Here is a 21,703-nt window from a genome sequence, read left to right on the forward strand (position 1 = left end):
ATTCGAATAGATTACGAGACTTGTAAATTATAAAAGAATATTTTTACTGTGAAAAGCAAAGAATAACGTTACGAAGCATTTCAGAAAACAAGTGATAACAACATGAAGAAAATCGAGATGATAAAAAGATATTCACAGGTGCTAAGGAATTTTTAAGGAAGTCTAAAATTTCTGAAAACTGTTTCTTTCTTAGCACAATGCAAGAGGCCTCTGATTCGCCCATGTTGCTTGCTGTTGATGATGAATGTTGATTGTGCTTCGACAGAACGAGACAAAGGAGAATGAGAATGTGAGAGAAAAGAGGAGTGATTCCAGTGTGAAACTTGACAGTCGAAGAAAGAATTCCTTCTTCTTCTACAAGATCAAACATTGTGGTATTGCGAATCGACGAATTTGAGAAGGAGTCAAAGCATTGGACCACTGAAATTATAAAAATAAAGGAAATAAGAAAAGAAAGATAGAAAAATTGAGATGATTTGGAAGATGATGGACAAATAGAGATTATGAAAAGCAACAACAAAATTATTTCAAAAAGATATATAGCAAAAACATGAAAGCAAAAACATGAAAGCAAAAACATGAAAGCAAAATAACGTCATATCATTTAAAAAAGTAGCCATTTCAAGAAGTTAAAATAATCATCAACAATGATTTAAAATTTTATATTTAAAATTTAAATTTAAAATAAAAATAAAATATGAAAGAAAATTAGAAAGAAAGAAAGAAAGAAAGAAAGAGGCATACGTTCATCATTAAGTGAATCCAGCACAGCTGTCTGCACTCTCTTGCATTCCCTTTGGAGCGAGTCATCTGAATCCAGCAAGTAGCTGACAAGCAGCAAAATACGTGAGCAAGCAACAGAATGCAACGGATGGAGTGTTTCGAAATGAGACAAGAGAGCATTCACAGTCGATCGAAGGAGATTTTGAACTGAAGGAAGAGAGAGAAGAACTTTCTGCTCTTTCTTAGCACCGCTTGAATTACCAGAAGCCTGTGCAGACGAATGATAGATCAAAAAGAGCGCTGCGGTGGCAACTGCAATGCGCGCCTCAGCCACAAACACAGTTGGCAGCTGATTTGCAGAAGGAAACAGTTTTTCCTCCTCACAGCCAATTCCTGCTTTCTTCAGAACAATCTTCGCCCGCTTGAAAGAAGACATCCAGTCTGCTTTAACATCGTCGTCTGTCAAGTCAATCACAACCAAATGATCGGGGCGTGACACCGTCTTGAGGGCAGACTGGTCGATTTTCACTTGTTCTTGTGCAGTTTCTGCCAATGAAACATCTGCTCCTCTTTCTCTATCAAATTCCTCGCTTTCATCTTTGCTCTCATTCTCAAAGTTGATCAGCCAGCTGATAAGCTCCACAAGATCCTCAAACATCATCGACGCTGCTTCTGAAAGCGGAATTTCGCCTTCATCTGCCTCTTTCTCTTCTGCTTCATTTTCATCTTCTGCTGTGTCTTCCTTCCTTTGTTTCTGAAGGCAGAACGTAAGCAGCGCAATCAGATGATGCAAAACATTGATGCTGTTGTGTGTCTTTGGCTTCTTTTCTGGTTTTTCACATTCGCAAACAGAAATCTCTTTATTTCCTTCTTTTTCTGGTTTGTTCAGAATGTCAACACATTCCCCTTCTCCTGTAAAGTTGTACGAGAGAAGAGCAAGCTCAATGCGCGAGGCAGCTGAAGAGAGAGAAAGAGGTAAAGATGAAGGAGAAGATGAAGATGAAGATGAAGAAGAAACAATTTCGGATGCTTTTGAGAAAGACGAAGGCAGATAAGATGAGGCAGAAAGGGAGAAAGAAGAAGAATTGTTGTACAGAAGTTGCCCAATTGGCGAAATAATTCCATTTGTTGAGAAAAGATTGCTGAATGTCTGAAGAGATGGAGAAATAGAAGACAATGAAGAAGAAGCAGAAGCAGATGAAAGATCAATTGCTGATGGCTTAGACACAACTGGCGCAAGAGCAGATTGAGCCAGCACAGTTTGTGACAGCTCCAAAATGTGTTGAATTGTCTCATCAATTTTTTGCTCTTCGTCTTTTGACAGCTCAAAACATGTCGATTTGGCTGATGTTTTCTCAGATTCATCACTTTGTGAATCAAAATTAATGTTTGATTTTGGAGATTGAACAGATCCTGCGATTGATGATTCGTTTTCTTCTGCTGCATCTGTGGAGTTGGCTTCTTGTTCTTCCTCGTCCTCTTCCTCTTCTTCTTCTGTTGAAAACTGTTCAGACAGACACTGCAACAATCTGGCAATTGCAAAGAAGAGTCTTCCCAACAGAAGTTGCAGCTGCGACAGAACTAAACAGATATCACTGCAGTTAATTGCATTTGTTGTGAATGGAGTATCGAAGGAAGAAGAAGAAGAAGAAGAAGAAGAAGAAGAAGAAGAAGAAGAACAATTTGCTGAGTTTTGATTTATCAGTTGTTCATAATCAGGCAAGTTCTGTTTCAAAGATTCGGAGTATCTCATCAACTGCTTCAGTTGCGCAAAGAACAGCTGCAATTGAATGAAAGATTGCTCTTCTTCAAACATCTCAAATTCTTCCTGTTTTGCATTCGCTTCATTTGAATCATCGACCTTTGAATTATCACTAACAAACACATTCATCAGTGCTTTGAGTATCTTCGACAGGAAATATTGTAATCCCGTTGACCCTCTTTGTCTTGCTGTCACGCTTTCCTTGATTGTGTATTCATCGTTTGACAGCTGCACATTCGACGAATCAGCAGCCGCCAGTTCATAAAGCGAGGACAGCAGAAGAGAAGCTGAGTTGAGGCAGTGGATGATCGATGAAAGGAACACAGAAACAGAACCAGAAAGGAAAGAGCCAGACAAAGCACATCCACTTGATGACTGTGAGAATGATAACAGCATTTTGGAGTTATCCCATTTGAGAACGGGGAATAACAACAAAGAAGAAGAAGATGAGGGAGATGATGATAATGATGATAATGATAATCCCTCTTTTGTTGTTTCACTGTCTAAATTGCACAGCTCACTTCCATCAACAACAGATCCCCCAGCATTCTGCACAAGTGAGGCAACAGAGTTGAGTGCAGAAACCGAATCGAGAAAAGACAAGTAGCTGTTTTCAGACTGCCAATCGAGCGAAACCAGGCGAGTTGGATTTGTGAGGCTGCTCAGTGAGAAGTTAGCATCGTCTTTTTCAGTGGTATCAATTGCCATTGCATTTCCTTTTCCTTCTCTCTCATCAGCCATCACATTCTGCACATTCATTGAATCGTCACTCACAATCGTCATCGTCTTTTTTAACAGCGGGTCATTTGCATGTCCTGCAGGCAAGACAAGTGAAGATCCCATCTTTTCAGCCAGTAAAGAGAGAACAAGCGAGCGGAGAAGATGAAGCTCCACAGAAAACGGAGTCAGAATGAGCGACTTTGACACGCGGCGGAAGGTCAGCTCAAACACAGACAGAACTGGAGAGCACAGACGGAATGGGAGAAGTGCAGAAGATGAAGATGAAGAAAATGATGATGATGGAGATGATGATGAAGATGATGATAAAGGAACAATTTTAGTTGTTGATGTTGTCTGCTGAGAAGCAGAAGAATCAGGCGAAAGGGATGAAGGTGTCATTCCTTCATCTGTGCTCTTCTTTTCCTGAATAGATGGCGAAAGGGCTCTGTCATTCTGTGTATCAGCCATTTCGCTGCTTTCCATATCTCCTCTTTCTCCACTGCTTTCGCCCGGCTCAGCTGCCATCAATCCTTCTTCTCCTTCTCTTCCTTCTCCTTCTCCTTTTCCCTCTTCTTCTTCTTCTTCTTCTTTCTCTGCATCTGTCTCATCCATCATTGCAGGCGTCAGCTTCGCAAATGGGTCTTCTTTGACCAACTCTTCGATGTTCTCTCTGAGAATCACCGATCTTCCCTTCACAGCAACAAACAGCGGTCTGCAGACAGATTCAACAATTCCTTTCTGTTTGGCATCGTCCAATGAAGAGGCCTCAAAACAGAGCGAAAGCGACACAGTGCGCGACGCCTCGAACACCAGCGACAGAACAGTCGGCGAGACAAAGTGGGGCATAAGGGCAAAGGAAGGCAAAAGCGCTGGGAATGTACTTGCGAACTTCTCAGGAACACTCTCAAAGAATGGAAATGCTGATGAAGAAGCGTTATCTCCTTCTGCAGCATCTTTATCATTGATTCTTCTTTCATTGAGAATTGACGCTTCGGGATAAGCAGCCATCAGAAACGGATACGGCGCATCGGCTGTGGAGCCGAGGGACTTCTCCTTCGAGCTCTGAATGGAAGACAGCATTGCAGGTGTGATTCGCGAAGACACCAGCATCTCCACTGCACTGTCATCAACTGAATCATCCGACTCAGCAGACTCAGCACACTCACCAATAGTCTGCCCAAAAGCATCCTGCAATTGAATTGACCCCATTTTTTGAGTTGCCTTTTTATTTCTCTTTTCTTCCCTCTTGTTTGCAGAGCCCACAACTTCTGTCACGCTCTGCAGCACCGACAGCATCGGCACTGCACTCAGCGGGTCAGTCAGCCCATCGCACACAATCTGCGCCCCGAGTGTCTTCGTATTTCCTGCTGAAGAAGAAGAAGAAGAAGCATGTGTCACTTTCAAGGCAGGGGTGGATGCGAAGAGGAGGCGGAGCTGCGAAACGAGAGAGAGATAGTTCGGCGAGCGTGTAGTGGGACTCGAAGCAGAGGAGAAAGAAGGAGTGATTGCCTGCACCGCAAAGGCTGCTTCTTGTATCGTGTTGACGGTGCGGATGTTTTCAATGTTCAGTTTTGTGGTCAGTTCTGTGAATGACTTGGAAGATGACAAAGAAGATGAAGATGAAGAGAAGGATGATGATGATGATGAAGGAGAAGTAGAAGGAGAGTAACGATTTATTGAAAATCCGCTTGAAATTGAAGGGTGATTCATCACAGAAAGAGGAAGAGGCTTAGAAACCGTCTTCGTCTCCACATTTCTGAATCCCATTGCGTGTGCCAAGTCAGCCAGATTGAGATACAGCGAGAGATGGAGTGTGGCCACAGACGGGGCGAAGGGAGAAGAGGAAGACGAAGAAGCTGAAGTTAAATGAGGGTTTTGATGCACAGCTCTGCGGATATCCTTTGTGGCTGTGTAGAAGATTGACTGGAACTGCTCAGCAAATGACGTTGGGTGATTGATGTGCGATTCTTTTTCTTTTTCTTCTTCTTTTGTTTCTTTGGTCTCATCTTTTGTGGTTGAAGTTGAGTCATCTGCTTCTCTAATGTTAACCGTATTCTCATTCTTCTCATTTTCTTCTTTTTCTTTTTCTTCGACTCCAGTTTCTCCTGAAATGCTCTTTTCCCCATTCGTTTTCCTTCCTTCTTTCATCTCGATCAGAATCGCCATGTGCTTCAAGGAAGACAAAAGAAGTGAATATGCAATGGCTGCAGAGGGAGATTGTGTGTCCATTTGAGCAGAGCCAGGCGAAAGAGCAAAGAGAAGTGCGAAGAGGGACAAAATACGATCAGTTGCTGAGATTTCAGAAGGAGGAGGAGGAGGAGAAGAAGAAGAAGATGATGATGATGATGATGATTGTGGCAATGGTGAAAGAGAAGAGGTAGATTCAGAAGGTGATGAAGGTGATGTAGAAGGTGAAGGAGAAGGAGAAGATGAAGGAGAGGAAGGTTGCAATGGAGAAGGAGAAAGTGATGATGGCGATGGTGAAGATGAAGAAGAAGAAGGCGTATAAGCAAAATGATTCGAAGCTCCGTTTTGGCCCGACTGCTGTTGGACAAGCTTCACTTTTTGCAGCTTCTTCATCTGTTTTTTGCTCATTTTTCCTAAACACGAAATCGAATTCGCTCTATTTTTGTCTTTGCTCATCACAAACGTGATCACACCGCTGCACAACTTGCTTAGCTCTCCTTTTGTTTGAGCGATGGACTCTTTCCCTTTCATCAGAAGTTGCATTGCACGTGAAGCGACTTCTGCATCTCTGAACAGAAGAGCGAGGCTGAGGAGGAGACGCTGCGGGATTTGGGAGTGGAAGAGAGAAAGGAGAGAGAAGAGGAGCTGGAGAGGAAGTGGGATGAGGCTGGATAATGAAGAGGAGGAAGGAGAAGAGGAAGAAGCTAACGAAAGAGAAGCAGAAGAATCAACAGAAGAAGAAGGAATTTGAATGAACGAGGTGACTTCACCTGAGGAAAGCAGCCAAAAGACAGCCGACTTCACTTGGCAACAGACAGAAAATGATTGGCCGATGAGAAGGAATATTTTGGACTGCAGCGACTGATAGCTGAATGAGTAGAACATCAGGGCAGAGGCAGAGGAGGCGCTTAAATGCAAACGAGAAGGAGAAATAGAAGAAGAAGAAGAAGACTTCGAAGAAAGCAGAAGAGTCAAGTTCTTAGCTGTGTTGAGGGTGTCTGAAGCGAGCGATGATCCGATTGCAGAGAAGCCGCAGAGGATGAGAGAGGAGGCGATGAGGGTGCAGTCAGAGAGGAGGGTGGAGAGGAGAGTGTTGGTGTGGGAGGAGAATGTGAGTTTGTAGAGGAAAGAGGAGGAGGAAGTAAAAGAAGAAGAGGAAGAAGAAGAGGAAGATGATGATTTTAATGAAGAATTGAAGTGTTGGATGACTTCTTTGAGTGTTGATGTTAAAGGCATCAATGAAGACAATATATTCATTTGATGGTTCTCTTCTTCTTTCTCTTCTACTTTCTTTTCATCATCATTCACACCTTCGCTGAAGAAGACAGAAGAAGCAGCAGAGTCTCCTTCATTCACAAACATCCACAAAAGCAGACTGTCAATCCCCAGAAACTGACCCCATCTTCCTCGAAGTTGATCACCATTGACTTTTAAGAGAGAAGAAGAAGAAGAAATTGAAGAAAAAGAAGAAGAAGATGTTGAAGATGAGGAGGATGTTGAAATAGATGAAGATTCAACAAGTTTTGTCAGCTCCTTCAAAATTGTTGCTTTCACATCGCATACCAACTGCTGTGAAAGAGTATTTGTTTCTCTTTTATGCGAATGTTCTTCTTTGCCAAGTGACTCAAAAGCAGAAGAACTCATCAGAAACAGAATCGCTTTGACCAGAATGGAAGATCTAAGCATCGCAGCTATATTTTTGTGTGTAAAATTTTCAGTACAGTAATTCTCAATCACTTTTGTTTTGTCTTCATCTCCTTTTTCTCCTTCTTCACCTTCATTCTCATTTCCATTTTTTGATTCAACTGCCATTTTTACAATCTTTTCCAGAAGCGGAAACAGACAAACAGCAAAGAAAAGAGCAAAAAGCGGTCGCCCAATTCGAAGAAGAGAGCGAACAAGGGCAATTCGAATGAAGAACAAAGAAGAGATGGAGCGATGTGGAAGAAGATGGATAAGATAATTGAGGGATGGGTTGAAATATGATTCTGAAGAAGAAGAAGAAGAACTTTCAATTTCTCCTCCTTCCTTTACCCCCTTCTTCTTCATCTTCCTCCTCCTCATTTCCTTCTCACTCACATCTTTGATCATCGCATCCACCAATGAAAACAGAGCCAGCGACGCATAAAACGTGCTTTTCTGATGCAACCCGTCTCTTTCGCAAGCGATGCAATGAGAAAGCAACGCAGAAGGAGAAGATGCTGACGAATAATGATTCAAATAGAGAGAAGTGTGGACAATAGACGAAGAAGCGCTGTTTGATGACAGACCAGAAAGAGAAGAGGAGAAAAGAGAAGACGGAAGCGCAACTGAATATCCAGAAAGCGAAGTGAATGCTCGTCTTCTGTCGTATTTCGAACGATGAATGCGTTCTTTGCTTTTCTTGTTCTCATTTTCACTCAATTTATCCGATGAATCTTTCTCTCCTTTTCCTTCTCCTTCTCCCTTTCCTTCTTCTGTTTCAACTTTATCCTCCATCTCCCTATTCTTCGCCGATGCCTCGACAATTCCTTCAATATGATTGTGGAACTGCAGTTTGCGTGCTTCTTCCTCAAGCGAAGCCACAAAGCTCAGCGAAGCAGGCGACGATGACTCGTAATTGAGAGCAAACTGGGAAATAGACAGAGAACGGAGCAAGTAGAAAGGAAAGAGCGTTGGGGAGATGTCAGGAATGAAGGAGAGAAGCAGAGAAGACGCGGTGGACGGAGAGGAAGAGAGAACGCGACGCAGTTTGGACCAGTCGTATGAGGATTGGACGACATCTTCGGCTGTGAGGGATTCCGGTTGAGTGTCAGATGAATCAAAGGAGTTGGATAAAGAAGTTGTAGAAGAAGAAGATGATGATGATGTTGTTGTTGTTGTTGTTGTTGTTGAGGCTGTTGAAGTTAATGAAAAGACCTTTGAATTAGCTGATTTCTCATCAATTTCCATTGTTTCCTTGCATTTTTCTCCTTCCACTCTTTTCTCTTCTTCTATTTCTTTCTCCTTCTCCTTCAAAGCCTCCTTCAGCTGCTTGTGGAACACATTACAATGAACAAGCCGGGCAATGGTGTGTTCGAGTGCTGCTCTGTTGATCCATGCCTGTGGAGATGTTGGGATGAGGGCAAGAGACGCCTCAATGCAGTTGTGGCAGGCTATCAACAGCCAAACGAGAGAAGAAAAGAATAAAGAGGAAGAGGAAGAAGAGGAATTAGAAGAAGAAGAAGAAGAAAGGTTTTCTTCACTTTTCTGAGTGTTTTCAAAGTGAGAGCAAAAGAATGAAAGAGAAGACAGAAGAAAAGATGTGTACATGTTCAGGAAAAGAGAAGAAGACGATGCATTTGGTGAGAAATCTTCGCAAATAATACTCGTAAAATGGGAGGAAGATGAAGAATGAGCCTGCAAATGCAGATTTTGCATGTGTTGATTGGAAGATAGCTTGATCGCAGTTTGGAAGGCTCTGTTTGCTGCAAAGCAGAATGAAACCAATGGAGATGAATAGTCAACACTACAATTGCAATTGCATTCTTCATTCATTTCTGAGCCATCTCCAACAACTTGTGCATCTTTTGATGTGTTTTTGAACGCCTTCTCGAAATTCTCAATGCGCTCTGCTGAGATTGGTGATGCTTCCATCAGTTCATCATTCATCTGTTTGAGATATTTCTCGTCAAACTGCTCCCAGCAAGCATCATTATCATTATCATTCTCATCTTCTGTCTCTGTTTGGTGGTTTTTGTGATTTCCAATGGAAGAAGGCAGTAAAAGTCTGAGAGAATGCATTGTGCATAAAGTGAGTGCCAGTAGCAACCAGCAGCCAGGGTTGTGGGGAGACATCGCAATTGCAATGAAACAGCAGCGCAGTGAAACAGACAGAAGAGATGAACAAATATAGCGCTTGGAGATGAGAGAAAGGAGGTCTGAATGAAGAGAAGAAGAAGAAGATTCAGAATTTGATTCAGACAACAGAGATGACAGCAACTTTGACGTGTCAAATGGGAAATTGACATGTTCCCTATTGTTTTCATGCAGAATTCTGTTGATCTGCAATTTGATAGAGTTTATGAGACGAATAGCCTCGAAGCGGAGAAGCGATGAAATGTCAGTCCAAAGTGTGAGTGTGGATGAATACAAAGGCGAATGAACGATGCTGAGCAGAGCGGTGATTGACTTGAAAAGGAGATGGGAACGAGAAATGGAGGAGAAAGATGAACTGGATAAAGAAATGGAAGAATAAGAGGAAGAAGAAGAATTAATCAAAGACAATTGCATCTCTCTTTGTTGATTTTGTTCCAAAGATTGGCATTCTTCAATGAAAGAACCAGAAAGCGACAGAACGCCAGGCCTCTCATCTGAATGCTTGGCAGCGACGAATGCGAAGTCTGCAAGATACTTCTGCAGCTGATAGAACAAATGGTCAGGAATCTCAGAATACGAAGAAGATGCCTCTTCATCTCCTTCTTGTTGTTGTTGTTTTCTTTGTTCTTCTTTTCCTTCTTCACAATTTGCATTTCTATTTCCTCCTTCAATCAACACTCCATCATCATCCTTTCTGTTTCTATTGATCTTCCTCGTCTTCAGCATCCTCTCACAAAACACAATCCCGTCCATTGCTGCATCTCTTGCCCAGCCGAAGAAGCCGTTTGGCACAATGAAGAGATGAATGTGTGTGTGGAGGATTCGGCATAGGCTGCTCCACAGAATTGTTTGGAGTGGGTGGATGATGAATGGCGGAAGAGCAATGTTTGCAAAGGAATAGGGAAGCGTTTGGAAGGAAATGAATGAGAAATCTTCATTTGTAGAAGAAGAAGAAGAAGAACAAGACGCTTCTGATGCCTTTTGGATCTGCAAATTATCAGAATTTAAATGTGTTTCTTGTTTTCCCTCTTCCTCTATTCCATTTCGTGCCATTCTATTCTTCTCTTCCCTTAAATTCTTCATTGAAAACCTCTGCACTTTCGTCAGATCTGCATCAATCATCTTCATCGCTTTCACTGCCTCTGACGAACGCCCTGCTTCAGCCATACAAATCTCATACCGGATTTGGAGAAGCACATAAAAGAAGAACAAAAGAGAAGACTGCTCAAACAAAGGAATAGAGAAAGCGGAGGAAGAGGAAGAGAACAAAGCAACAAAGGAGAGGAGAGAACGAGGAGTGAATGAGGAAACAAGAGAAGAGGTGATAGAATTGACTGAGGCTTGCGAAAAGTTGAAGTCTTCAACTTTGAGTCTCAAAGAAGAGGAGGAGGAAGAAGAGGATGATGATGATGAGATAGAAGGAGACTTTAGAGATTCTTCTATCTGAATATATCCAATTCGTAATGCGTCTTCCAGCAGTCCATTCACACACGGGTGCTCATTTCTCAATGTTCCTTCTTTCTCTCCTTCTTTTCCTTTTCCTTCTTTTCCATCCTTCTCAATTCTATTTGTTTTCAAATGTATTTTCTGATCATTTGCATTATTTCCTTCCACAGCACTCAACATCTGCACCCTCTCACAATGTTCAGAGGCGTGGCGATAAAGTCTCATCGCTGCTTCAATTTTGCCTTCCTCTTCAAATTCACACCCAAGCAGCGCAGACAGCAGTGCATCCCAACCGAAATTCGATGGCGAAAGACGCAGAGAAAGAGAAAGGGTGTTTGAAGGGAGAAGAGAAGAGTAGGAAAGGAAGGAGTTGGTAGAGGATGCGCGAGAGGAGGAAAAGGGAGATGCAAATGAAGAAGAAGAGGAGGAGGAGGAGGAAGGTGGAAGAAGAGCAGAGCAGAAAGAAAGAGGAGAATGAAGAAAGAGAACAGATGACTTGTTCATTTCATTGAATATCGGAATCAGCTTCACAACTTGCTTGATAATCTCTTCAAAATGATTGTGTTCTAATGAAACAGCATTTCCTGCATCTTTGTTTATCATCTTATTCACCTGAGAATCAAGAGCTGAATTATCATTGCTGTTATTGATATTATTACTATTATTATGATGATGATCTTCCGTTGCCTTCATCTGCCTTCTGCTTATCAAATCGAGCGAAATGGCGCGCCAGCCCCATTTCAATGAGTGCGAATGCTTCAGAATGTGCAGCAAGAACACAACAGAAGAGACAGAAGGCGAAAAAGAGGAGAGAATTTCATCTTCTATGATGTCGAGTGATGAAAGAGTTGCATTAAAGGTGTTCAAAACAGATAAAATTCCATCTTTTTTGCTCATTTCTTCACCATATTTTTCATTCGAAAGCAGTTTTTTCACGATTGCAGAGGCAATTGACAGCACATCTGACAAGCGATCAGTCAATTTGAGAACAGAAAGTGTCTGCTCGCCGCTTTCTTCGTCTTCTGGCTGAAGTCGATTGGCTTCAGAGAAGAAGGAAAGGGCAGAGCGGAGAGAAGATAAGGATTCGTTGATGTCTGTGATAGGAGAGGAAGAGGAAGAAAATGAAGAGGAGGAGGAGGAGGAGGAGGAGAAAGAAGAAGAAGAAGAAGAAGAAGAAGAAGAAGAAGAAGAAGAAACAATTGAATTTGCCCCTTTAGTTTCACTCTGGCTTTCACTTTCTTTCATCTCATTAAGTTTTGTAAAAGGCAGGCTTTTATACAACTTTGATGAGAAGAACAGGAGAAGAGAAGAATAACCAGCGCCAACAAGAGCACGTGTATTCCCTTTGACCAACGAAAGTGCAGAGAGAAACAGCAGTTGTGGCTGGTTTTGTGGAAGAGATGGGTCAAATTGAGGGAGATGGCTTATTTTGCAGTGAGAAGAAGGGTGAAATGAAGAATTATTTGAGGTTTTGTTGGATTGAAGAGGAGAAGAAGAGTATGAAGAAGGAAGAAGAAGAGAAGTGTAGCGACGCATGAGGACGAGAATACCAGCTCCGATGAGAGAGAAAGAGAGGAGGGAAGACAAATGTGTTGGGGAAGAAATGAAAGGAGAGGAGGAAGAGGAAGAAGAAGAAGAAGAAGAAGAAGAAGAAGAAGAAGAAGAAGAAGAAGAAGAAGAAGAAGAAAGAAGTCTTTCTTTTCTTTTGGAGTCTGAAAGGACATCAATTGCGATTGAGAGAGGGTTGCGAAGTGATTTGAGGGAGAGAGAAGAATAAACATTTCTGATAGCAGAAGAGTTGCTTGATGCAATGTTAGTGGCTGATTCAGAGCTTAACTGTTGACTTGCAGAAATTGAAGAAGAAGAAGAAGCAGAGGAGGAAGAAGATGATGTTGTTGATGCTTTATCGAAAATTTGATCTCCCAATAAAACATTCATCGAAAGAGTGAACAACATTTGTATTCTGTTCAAAAGCAGTGGTTTCAGAACATAAACTCCATCAAAGTTGTTATTCTGGTTAATTTCTTTTTCTCCTTCTTCCTCTGCTTCTTTTGCTTCTGTCATATGTTTTTCATCACATTCATTATCACAACTATCTTTGTTATTCCCCTTTCTGTTCTTTCTGAAGAATATTGCTTTCAACACAGAAGAATAAAACGAATTGACAATCTTTCTGTTGTTAGCACCTTCTGACACATGACATCCATTGAAGTTGCTTCCATTTGCATTGGAATCGAATAACTTTCTTTTTTCATTCATATTTTGATCATTTCCATTGCTTTGCCTAAGTTTTGAGCTATCTTGCTTTGTTTTTTGGTTTTTGGCCTTCTTTTCTTCGCAAATTTCTTCTTCTTTCTTTTCTATTCCGTTTTCTTCTTCATTTTCATTTTCCTCTTCTTCTTCCTCTTCTTCCTCTTTATCTTCGTCTTCATTTGTAAATATCCAACCAAAATTCGTGTTCTGATGAAGAAACAGCGACAAGTTGAGGAAAATCGAAAGAGGAGGGCTTCTCAGCTGAGAAAGAGGAAGCAATCTAACAGACTGAATGAGAGATGAATGAGAAATGGAAGAAGAAGAAGAAGAAGAAGAAGAAAATGATGATGATGATGAAGAAGTATCATTATTTTCTTCCTCTATTTCAGTCAAAACCACCAGCGGAACGGTCTCTGCCCCATTTCTCAGCAAATAATCAGCAGAAAGATTGTTCTTATGAGAAGAATTAGAATAAGATGAAGAATAAGAAGAATTGCTATTTATTTTGTTATTACCATTATTATTCAAATCATCCTTATTCTGCTGAGCCAGCACATTCACTCCAAAAGAAACCTTTTTGTTCAGCTGAGTCGGATGGCAGTCTCTGAACAGGGAAAGAAGGCCACACAAAACAGACCAGGCGAGAAGAGAAAGAGATTGAGCAAGATAGAAACTGAGAGGGCGAGGGATGAGTGAGCCTATGAAAAGAGGAGAAAATGAGGAGGAGGAAGTGTTTTGTGGCTTTTCAGATAAAAATGATGTTTCAGTTGTTGTTTGAGGAGTTAATTGACTTGTAAATTCTCCATTTTCATTGAAAACTTCGTGACTTAGCTGATTTTCATTCAATTTGTCCTTCTTCATGCATTCAAACGCCAACTCAAACAGATTCTCTATCGAAATCTTGTTAGACAAATTGCCTGCTCTTGTATTCACCGAAGATCTGTTGTTTGAAGAAGAAGAAGATGACGATGATGATGATGATGAATCAGAATCACAAGAATCACAAGAAGAAGAAGAAGAAGAACAGCATTTCTTATTGTACTTCCCAAACTTCTCCATCTCCACTCCCACCATCTCTGCAATCATCACCACAGCCTCGCTGAATGCAGCGATTGCCATCAGCCAATGAGCCAGATGCGTTGCCTTTGAAAAGCAATGCATGCCAACCTCTATCAGCCACACGAGAGAAGGCAGCTGTGTCTGCTGATAGGAATACAGTAGGCAGAAGAGAGGAGAGCGGGATGAAAGAGGAAGCTGAGAGGAAAAAGAAGAATTGGAAGAACTTGAAGAATTAGAGGAAATTGAAGGATTCGAAGGATTTGAGGTATTTGTGGCTGAAGTGATGGTGGAGGGCTCAAGAGGCCGGGGAAGAAGAGGGAGAGGCAATGGGCCACGGGAAATGAAGTGAGAAGAAGGAGAAGGAGAAGAAGATGATGATGAAGGTGAAGAAGAAGTGATTGAGGAGGAAGGAGAATGAGAAGGAGGGGCAAAAGAGCTGTTATTGGTTGTGAAATGGAATGGAAGGTGTTTTGAGGAAGAAGAAGAAACAAAAGGAGAGTAATGAGACAGAATGCAGAGGATGCAGAAGAAGAGGTTGGAGTCTGTGCAAAGTTCGGAACAAACATTGGAAGAAGAAGAGAGAGAAGAAGAAGAAGAAGAGGAAAAAGAAATTGAAGAAGAAGAAGCAGAATTAGAAGTAATAACCAAATTTGATGAATTACCATTATTATTATTAACATTACTATGGCAGCATTTCTCTCCATTCATCCTCAGCAACAATGAATCAGAAGGCACAATATCATCTGCCCCACACAAACAAGGCTGGTTGAAGTCAGCTGCGTGCAAATGGAAGAAGCTGGGCATCCATCTTTCAGTAGGAAGAAGAGAAAGAAGCTGCAAAGAAGAAGAAGATGATGATGATGATGATGAATTTGAAGAGGAAGAAGGAGAAGAGGAAGAAGAAGAAGAAGAAGAAGCATCCGTCAGTGATTTCGCCTGTTCTGGCAGTAGGAACAGCGAGTGATGGTGTGTTTTGCTCTTCTCCCAGCCGATTTTGTCTCTGATTGAGGCACACTGAATGGAAAGGATGTGGATCAGCTTTTGTACCTCTATGCCCCAGTTGTCCTGGCGATAGTAGACAGAACGAAGCGCCCGTTCAAGAAGCTTCAGGGAGTGGAGAAGATAAGAGAGAGAGGAAGAAGAGAAGGAGGAGGAAGAAGAAGAAGAAACAGAAGTTGATTGAGGGGTATAATCGAATGAAGAATATTTAGTCTGATTTGTGCTGGTTGCAAAAGCAGAGGGAAGAGAAGAAGGGTACAAATAATCGCCAGACGGGTAGAAAGAGAGGGGAGAAGAGGTGACTGTGTGGATGTGCAGCTGAAGCAGAGGAGAAGATAGAGAATGCTGAGCAACCTCATAAAAAGCTGTTTTTGTGGCGTCTGTGTCAGCAAAAGGGGATTTCATTGAAAGTTTTTTGGATGAAATGGAAGAAGAAAAAGAGGAGGAGGAGGAAGAAGAAGAAGCAGTGTTCGACTTATTAGCTAAACTAATCAATTTCCTCTGTGCAAAGAAAGGGACATCTGAATACAGCAGAAGAGAAGAAGGCAGAATGAATGGAGAAACCAATGAAGATTTGGTCATTTGAAGAAGTTGTTTGACAAATGTAACATAAGCTTCATCATTGGTACGTCTGGCTAAGGAAGCTGATTGTAACTTGAGGAGAATAAATGTATCTGAAGAAAAGGGGATGTGGAAGAGAAATATGTGATGTGATGTTTTTATTTTGTTTTGTGAATCATTTATAAGACAGTTCAAATAAAAATAAAATAAAATGATAAAATGATAAAATAATTAAAATTGAAACAAACCATTGCGACTGACACTTCCTTCTTCCTTTTCTCCCCTTTTTCTCTCCCCCGTGTTCATCACAGCCTGCTCCTGAAGTGTGATGTTCATCCAATGCAGCTGAGCAGCCGGCAGATGAGGAAACGAGTGGGCAAAGCGTAGGGCGATGCTTCTTTTGAATGAAGAAGAAAGAAGAGAAGAGTCTTCTTCAGCGAGAAGAAGATACTGCTCAAAGGGAAGGGACAAGAGGGAGGTGATGGAGGGATCAGAGGAAGAAGAGGAGGAAGAGGAGGAGGAAGATGAAAAAAGCCTGAAACGAGAAGAAGGATTGGAAGAAGAAGAAGATGATGATGATGATGATGATGATGAAGTGTGAATTGGAGTGATGCAAGCAAACACAGCACATTCCAATGCAAGTCGTTGGCGTGCGATGAAAGTGGCGTTTTTAAGCAAATTGGAACTATTTGAATCACATTGAGAATGAGAAATGTTGAGAGGAAGAGGAGAAAATGAGGAAGAAGATTGAGAAGAAGAAGAAGCAGAAGCAGATGAAGAAGCAGATGAAGAATAAGCCAACGAAGCATTCATTTGTGAATTTTCTGTCTCGTTTTCTTTCAATTCCTTCTGATGCAATGCTTTGCAATAAGACAAACGCGATATTATGAACATGTTCATCAGTTTTGTATACAAAATGGATGGAGACGCAAAATAAAGTGGCTTGAAATGCTCAGCCACGTTATCATAAAGAGGGTCTTTTAACTTTTTCCCAGAAGAATGAGAAGAAGAAGAAGGCACAACTTTTGAAGAATAGCTCGTTTTTTGCTCGTTTCCAAACAAAAAAGAAGTGATTGAATGGACAAAATCCCAAACGCTGCAAAATGCGGTGAAAATGCGGCTTGTCCAGCAGGGAAGATCAATTGGCAGTGCTTCACCGCCAATGATCAGTCTATGTGGTTTGAAAAGTGAACTGCTCTGTGTGTTGATTGAAGTTGATTCACCTTTAGAAATATCTGATGAATTTTCAGTTTGTGACGAAGATTTGTCTAAGGAAGATGTACAAGTTTCAGAAACAGTCGCATCAGCAGCAGCAGAAGAGAAAGAATAGGAGAAGGAAGAAGAAGAAGAAGAAGAATCTGCTTCTGTGTCATCTGAATGGCAATCTTTGTCTTGTTGTGCTGTCCAGTTCACTCCAAACAGAAGCAGCTCAAAGGCGTCTCTGATATCTCTCTCATACTCACTCCCACTCAGCAGCCTTTCAAAGATCGCTTCTCTTCTGTTGCTCCTCCTCATCTCGTCGTTCTTCTTAGCCTTCTCTTTCTCTCTCTTCTCCCGCTCTGTTTCCCGCTGTGGAGTTGAATATGTGCTTGTCGTATTCAAAGTGGCTGCTGCCTTTGGACCTGCATAAACGTACTGATTACCTCCACGCCCTGGTCGAGCTGCACCTCCAGCAGCTTGCATATTTGCTTCTCTGGCGCGCCTCTTCTCTTCCTGTGCCTCCTTTGCGATGGCCTCTTGCTCTCTTCGTTTTTCCTCAAGGACCCACTCTTCTCCCTCTTTCGCTAGAGCTTCTTTCCCTTTCTCCGATCGGTATTTCCAAATAAGTCCAAGAATAAACAAAATTCCTCTTTTGCATCCATCGCATGGATTTTGTGTAAACTCTTCATCTGTCTCGTTTGTGGTTGATTGTAAAATTGTGCTTTCTTTGCCTTTCAGATACAAATCAAATTGTGACTGTAACATGGTGAAAAAATGGTTTTCTTTGCTTAGTTGTTTTTTACATATAGAAAATTCTTTTGATTCGATCATTAAATTAAAATTTACTGCGGCTAAAAGATGATACTGCATTGTTCCGATTAAAAATTTGGAAAAATTGTCAATAGTGCTTTCGCAATTATGATGGTGGAGAAGTTGAAGTTGAATAAGTTGTAGAAAAGTTCGATTCACCTTTGATGCAAATGCCATGAATTGTTCTTTTGTTGCAGATTGTGAAAAAGTCGTGTTTAACGGATCAAATGCATAAAAGTCGTTGGAAGATGATAACTCCATAGATTCCCAATTTATTGAGGAAAAAAAAGATGTATGACTAACTCTCTCTCCACCATTTTCAGATTTTCCAATTTGTGTGGCAGAAGGAAATATGCGTGGAAAAGTATCAAGAAACACTTCAAAAGATAAAAACAGTAAAAATATTAAATTACAGCACATGAATTCTATATTTCATACAATGAAATTGATTTTCAAATAGCGAGCATAATTCCTTTAAAGGTTTTTCTGAATCTTGAGAAATAAGATGTGCTTTTGTAAAAGATTTTTCGCAAGTTAGATAATCTTCTTTAAAGCTCAGTGATTTCCCCAACAATAAAAACGCTTCTTCTGATTCTCCATTTTTTGCAATTGATTTTTTACAAAGGGAAATGCATAAATCAAAATTTTGAATTGTAAGTGCCTCTTTTGCGCTTGTTAATTCTGACATTCAAAAATTTTGTAATAGTTTATTTGATCAGAAATGAGAAAAAATCAACACTCTTTCGTTTGTCACATATGGAACGTATTTTATTGTAAGCTATTTCATCATCACAATAATATCATTGAACTCATCAGAAAAAAATTTCCCCACAATTTTCATTTGTTCTTCAATTGTTAAAAGGTTTGATCAAAAGGCAAAAACTGAAATTACTCGAAATTGAGAATGAGCGAAGGTATTTTGATTATTACTTGTTTTTGTGAAACTTGATTATTGTGATTTTTTATACTGTATATTTTCAGCGAAGCAATGGGTTTTGTCTGTGAACTTTCTTCCAGAGGGAGAAGAAAAATCAAAAGCCGAAGAACTTTTCAAAGAGTTTGAGTTCTCACTTTTTATTGGAGATTTTACTTAATATGTATTTCAAATTTTTTATTTCTTTTACAAATTATTTGTTACAGATTCGGATTAATTGAAACAAAAATTGTTAAAAAGGATTTTGCACAAGTTATTCTACCTTCTCGAGATGATTGCGTAAAGGTATATTGCAGTGTTCAATGTTAACATTTGATATTAGAAAAATTATTAGGCAATTGCCGCTGTTAATCATTATCAAGTTGGATCAAAACAAATTTTGGTATCATTTGCTGATCCTGATGAAAATGTCACCACATTGGCTCTTGACGGATTTTCAGAAGTACCAACAGAAGAAAATGTTCGAGATCTTGTTCTTCCATTTTGCAAGCCACAGTTTATAAGTATTTCACAAGATAAACGTTCTGGAAGGATAACAACACTTGTTGATATGTATGGAAAGGAAGCAAAAGTTATCAAAAAAGCCATTTCTGAAGGGAAATTCCAAACAAAAGAAGGGAAGCCAATTATTGCTAAAGAAAGCAAAAAGAGAGCAGCTCCTGTCGCAGCAAAACCGAAGCCAGAGCAAAAGCCTGCACAAAGCAAAGCAGCTCCATCAACTTCATCTTCTTCGCCTGCTCCAGTTGAAGAATTGTATGATCCTCTGGAATATGCTCTTCCAGGAATAGAAAAAGATGAGGTCTGAAATCTTTAAATTATTTTGATTTTTTCACTTTTAAAACTCCATTTTAAATATTGAAAATTCTTACATCTTATTTAACGACTATATCTATTATTTTTGTGTGTTTTTATTATTTCTAACAAATTTTAGAAAGTCTTGCCTCAGTTTCCAAAACCAATGAAGCTGGAAACACGTGATGAGACAGATTCACCTCAAGTTCTTGCTGAACATCACAAATGGCTCAAAGACCACAACGTCACAATTGTCACAAGATTTCCTCCAGAACCAAACGGTTTTCTTCACATCGGCCACGCAAAAGCCATGTTCCTGGACTTCGGACTGGCGAATTTGGAGAACACGAAAGGAGATAAGTTGAAAAGCGAAGGCGCAACAGATTCATCCGTTGCAGGAATAACATATTTGAGATACGACGATACAAACCCAAAGGGAGAGAAGCAGATTTACATCGACACAATTAAGGAGACAGTCGAGTGGATGGGCCATCGCCCGTGGAAGGTGACCTACACGTCAGACTATTTTGACCAGCTGTACGAATATGCAATCGAACTGATCAAAAGAGGACTTGCGTATGTTGACCATACACCAAAGGCGGAGATCAAAAGACAGAAAGACAACGCAATTGAATCGAAGTACCGCAACCGGAGTGTGGAAGAAAACCTGAGGCTGTTTGAAGAAATGCGTCTTGGCCTGTATGCAGAAGGAGAGTGCGTGCTGAGGCTGAAGATTGACATGCACCACCCGAACTTCAACATGAGAGATCCCATCATTTACCGTGTGATCTATCTGCCTCATCTGCGTTCAGGGGACAAATGGTGCATCTACCCAACATACGACTACTCTCACTGCATCTGCGATGCCCTTGAGAACATCACCCACTCGCTGTGCACGATCGAGTTTGAGATTCGGCGGGACTCATACTTCTGGCTGTTGGACGTGCTGCACCTGCACAAGCCAGTCGTGTGGGAGATGTCGCGGCTGAACATGTCGCACTCTGTGATGTCCAAGCGGAAGGTGAATGCGCTTGTGTCGAAAGGAATCGTGTCCGACTGGGACGATCCGCGTTTGACGACGATGATGGGGCTGAGGCGTAGAGGATTCTCGCCAGAGATTCTGCACTCGTTTGTGCGGAAGGTGGGCATCACCAGAAACGAAAATCTGATTCAGTTCAATCTGTTGGAGTATTGCGCAAGGAAGTATCTGAATGAGAATGCACGGAGAGTGATGGGGCTACTGGATCCGATTGAAGTGGTGATTGAGAACTTTGATGAAGGACGCGAAGTCGAACGAGAGAAGGAAGAGAAGGAGAAGATGAGTCTGCACTGCGAAGAGAGAAGCTCTGCTTCTTCTTCCACTTCGGCTGGAGGCGAGTGCTGCTCGAGCATTGAACTTCTTCCTGCACCTGATTTCCCATCACATCCAGAGTGGGGCACGCATATTCTTCCATTCACCAACCGCATATTGATCGACAGCAGCGATTTCAAAGAGGTAGATGAGAAATGGTTTTACGGGCTGGCTCCAGGGAAGGAAGTGGGTCTGAAGTATGCATACAATCTTGTGTGTACATCATATGAGAAAGACCCGAAAACAGGCAAAGTCACTTTGATCAGAGGAAAGATTGACAGAGCACGCAGCAGAAAAGTGAAAGGGCATTTGACTTGGGTTGCAATCACAGAAAAGCCATTCGATTTGCCTGTCAAGTCTTCATCAGCTTCAAGTTCAAGTTCTGCCTCTGCTGATTCTGAGTGTGTTGTCCGCATTCAGTCTCCATTAAAGTGCACTGTAAATTGCTTTGACCATCTCTTCAAGTCAGAAAACTTGAGCGAGTCGCCAAACTGGCTTGAGGAGCTGAACCCGAACAGCATTACGAGCTATCCTAATGCTGTTGTTGATGTGAGTGTGCTGCAGGGCAACAGCAGGAGAAGAACGAACGGTGAATGTGCTTCCTCCTCTTCTTCCTCTTCCTCTTCCTCTTCCTCGGTCGTTGGGCTGAAGGAGGAAGACTGCTTCCAATTTGAGCGTGTTGGTTTCTTCTGTGTGGATAGAGAGTCCTTCATTCCTCCATTTAGTTCGGCTTGTTCATCCGCTAAGCCTTCTCCTTATTCACCAAAGCTTGTTTTCAATAGAACTGTTTCTCTGAGGGAAGGAGAAAAGAGAGCGGAGTAATTATGTTGTTTTTTCCATTTAAATAATAAACAAATATTAGAATAAGTATTTTCTTTTTCTTTTTATTTCGTTTTGCAAACTTTTTTAATAATTTGCTTTTTAAGTATTCAAGCTTTTTCGAGCGTATAACAAAATATGTTTGGGACTTTGCATAAGATAATGGATTTTTTTTTTCATTTTTATTCCGAATCCTCACTTTTTTAAAATGAAAAATGAAAAAAAGTGAAGGAAAAGGGAAAGTGGATAA

General features: G+C 41.1%; 2 protein-coding genes across 2 annotated transcripts; one reads left to right on the top strand and one right to left on the bottom strand.

Moving 5' to 3' along the window:
• Positions 1–5: 5 nt before the first annotated feature.
• MONOS_3804 (uncharacterized protein) lies at positions 6–17,512 on the bottom strand (the record flags this gene model as incomplete). The annotated part of the gene is made up of 3 exons (XM_067873827.1): positions 6–420; positions 745–15,630; positions 15,796–17,512. The coding sequence occupies 3 exons, from the start codon at positions 17,510–17,512 to the stop codon at positions 44–46; spliced, it is 16,980 nt and encodes a 5,659-aa protein (XP_067735079.1). The 3' UTR covers positions 6–43.
• A 949-nt stretch (positions 17,513–18,461) lies between these two features.
• MONOS_3803 (putative glutaminyl-tRNA synthetase) lies at positions 18,462–21,611 on the top strand (the record flags this gene model as incomplete). The annotated part of the gene is made up of 5 exons (XM_067873826.1): positions 18,462–18,471; positions 18,539–18,614; positions 18,698–18,776; positions 18,826–19,290; positions 19,423–21,611. The coding sequence occupies 5 exons, from the start codon at positions 18,462–18,464 to the stop codon at positions 21,454–21,456; spliced, it is 2,664 nt and encodes an 887-aa protein (XP_067735080.1). The 3' UTR covers positions 21,457–21,611.
• Positions 21,612–21,703: the final 92 nt, after the last annotated feature.

Source organism: Monocercomonoides exilis, assembly GCF_001643675.1.
Source record: "Monocercomonoides exilis strain PA203 chromosome Unknown scaffold3-2548433, whole genome shotgun sequence".
NCBI classification, from domain to species: domain Eukaryota; phylum Preaxostyla; order Oxymonadida; family Polymastigidae; genus Monocercomonoides; species Monocercomonoides exilis.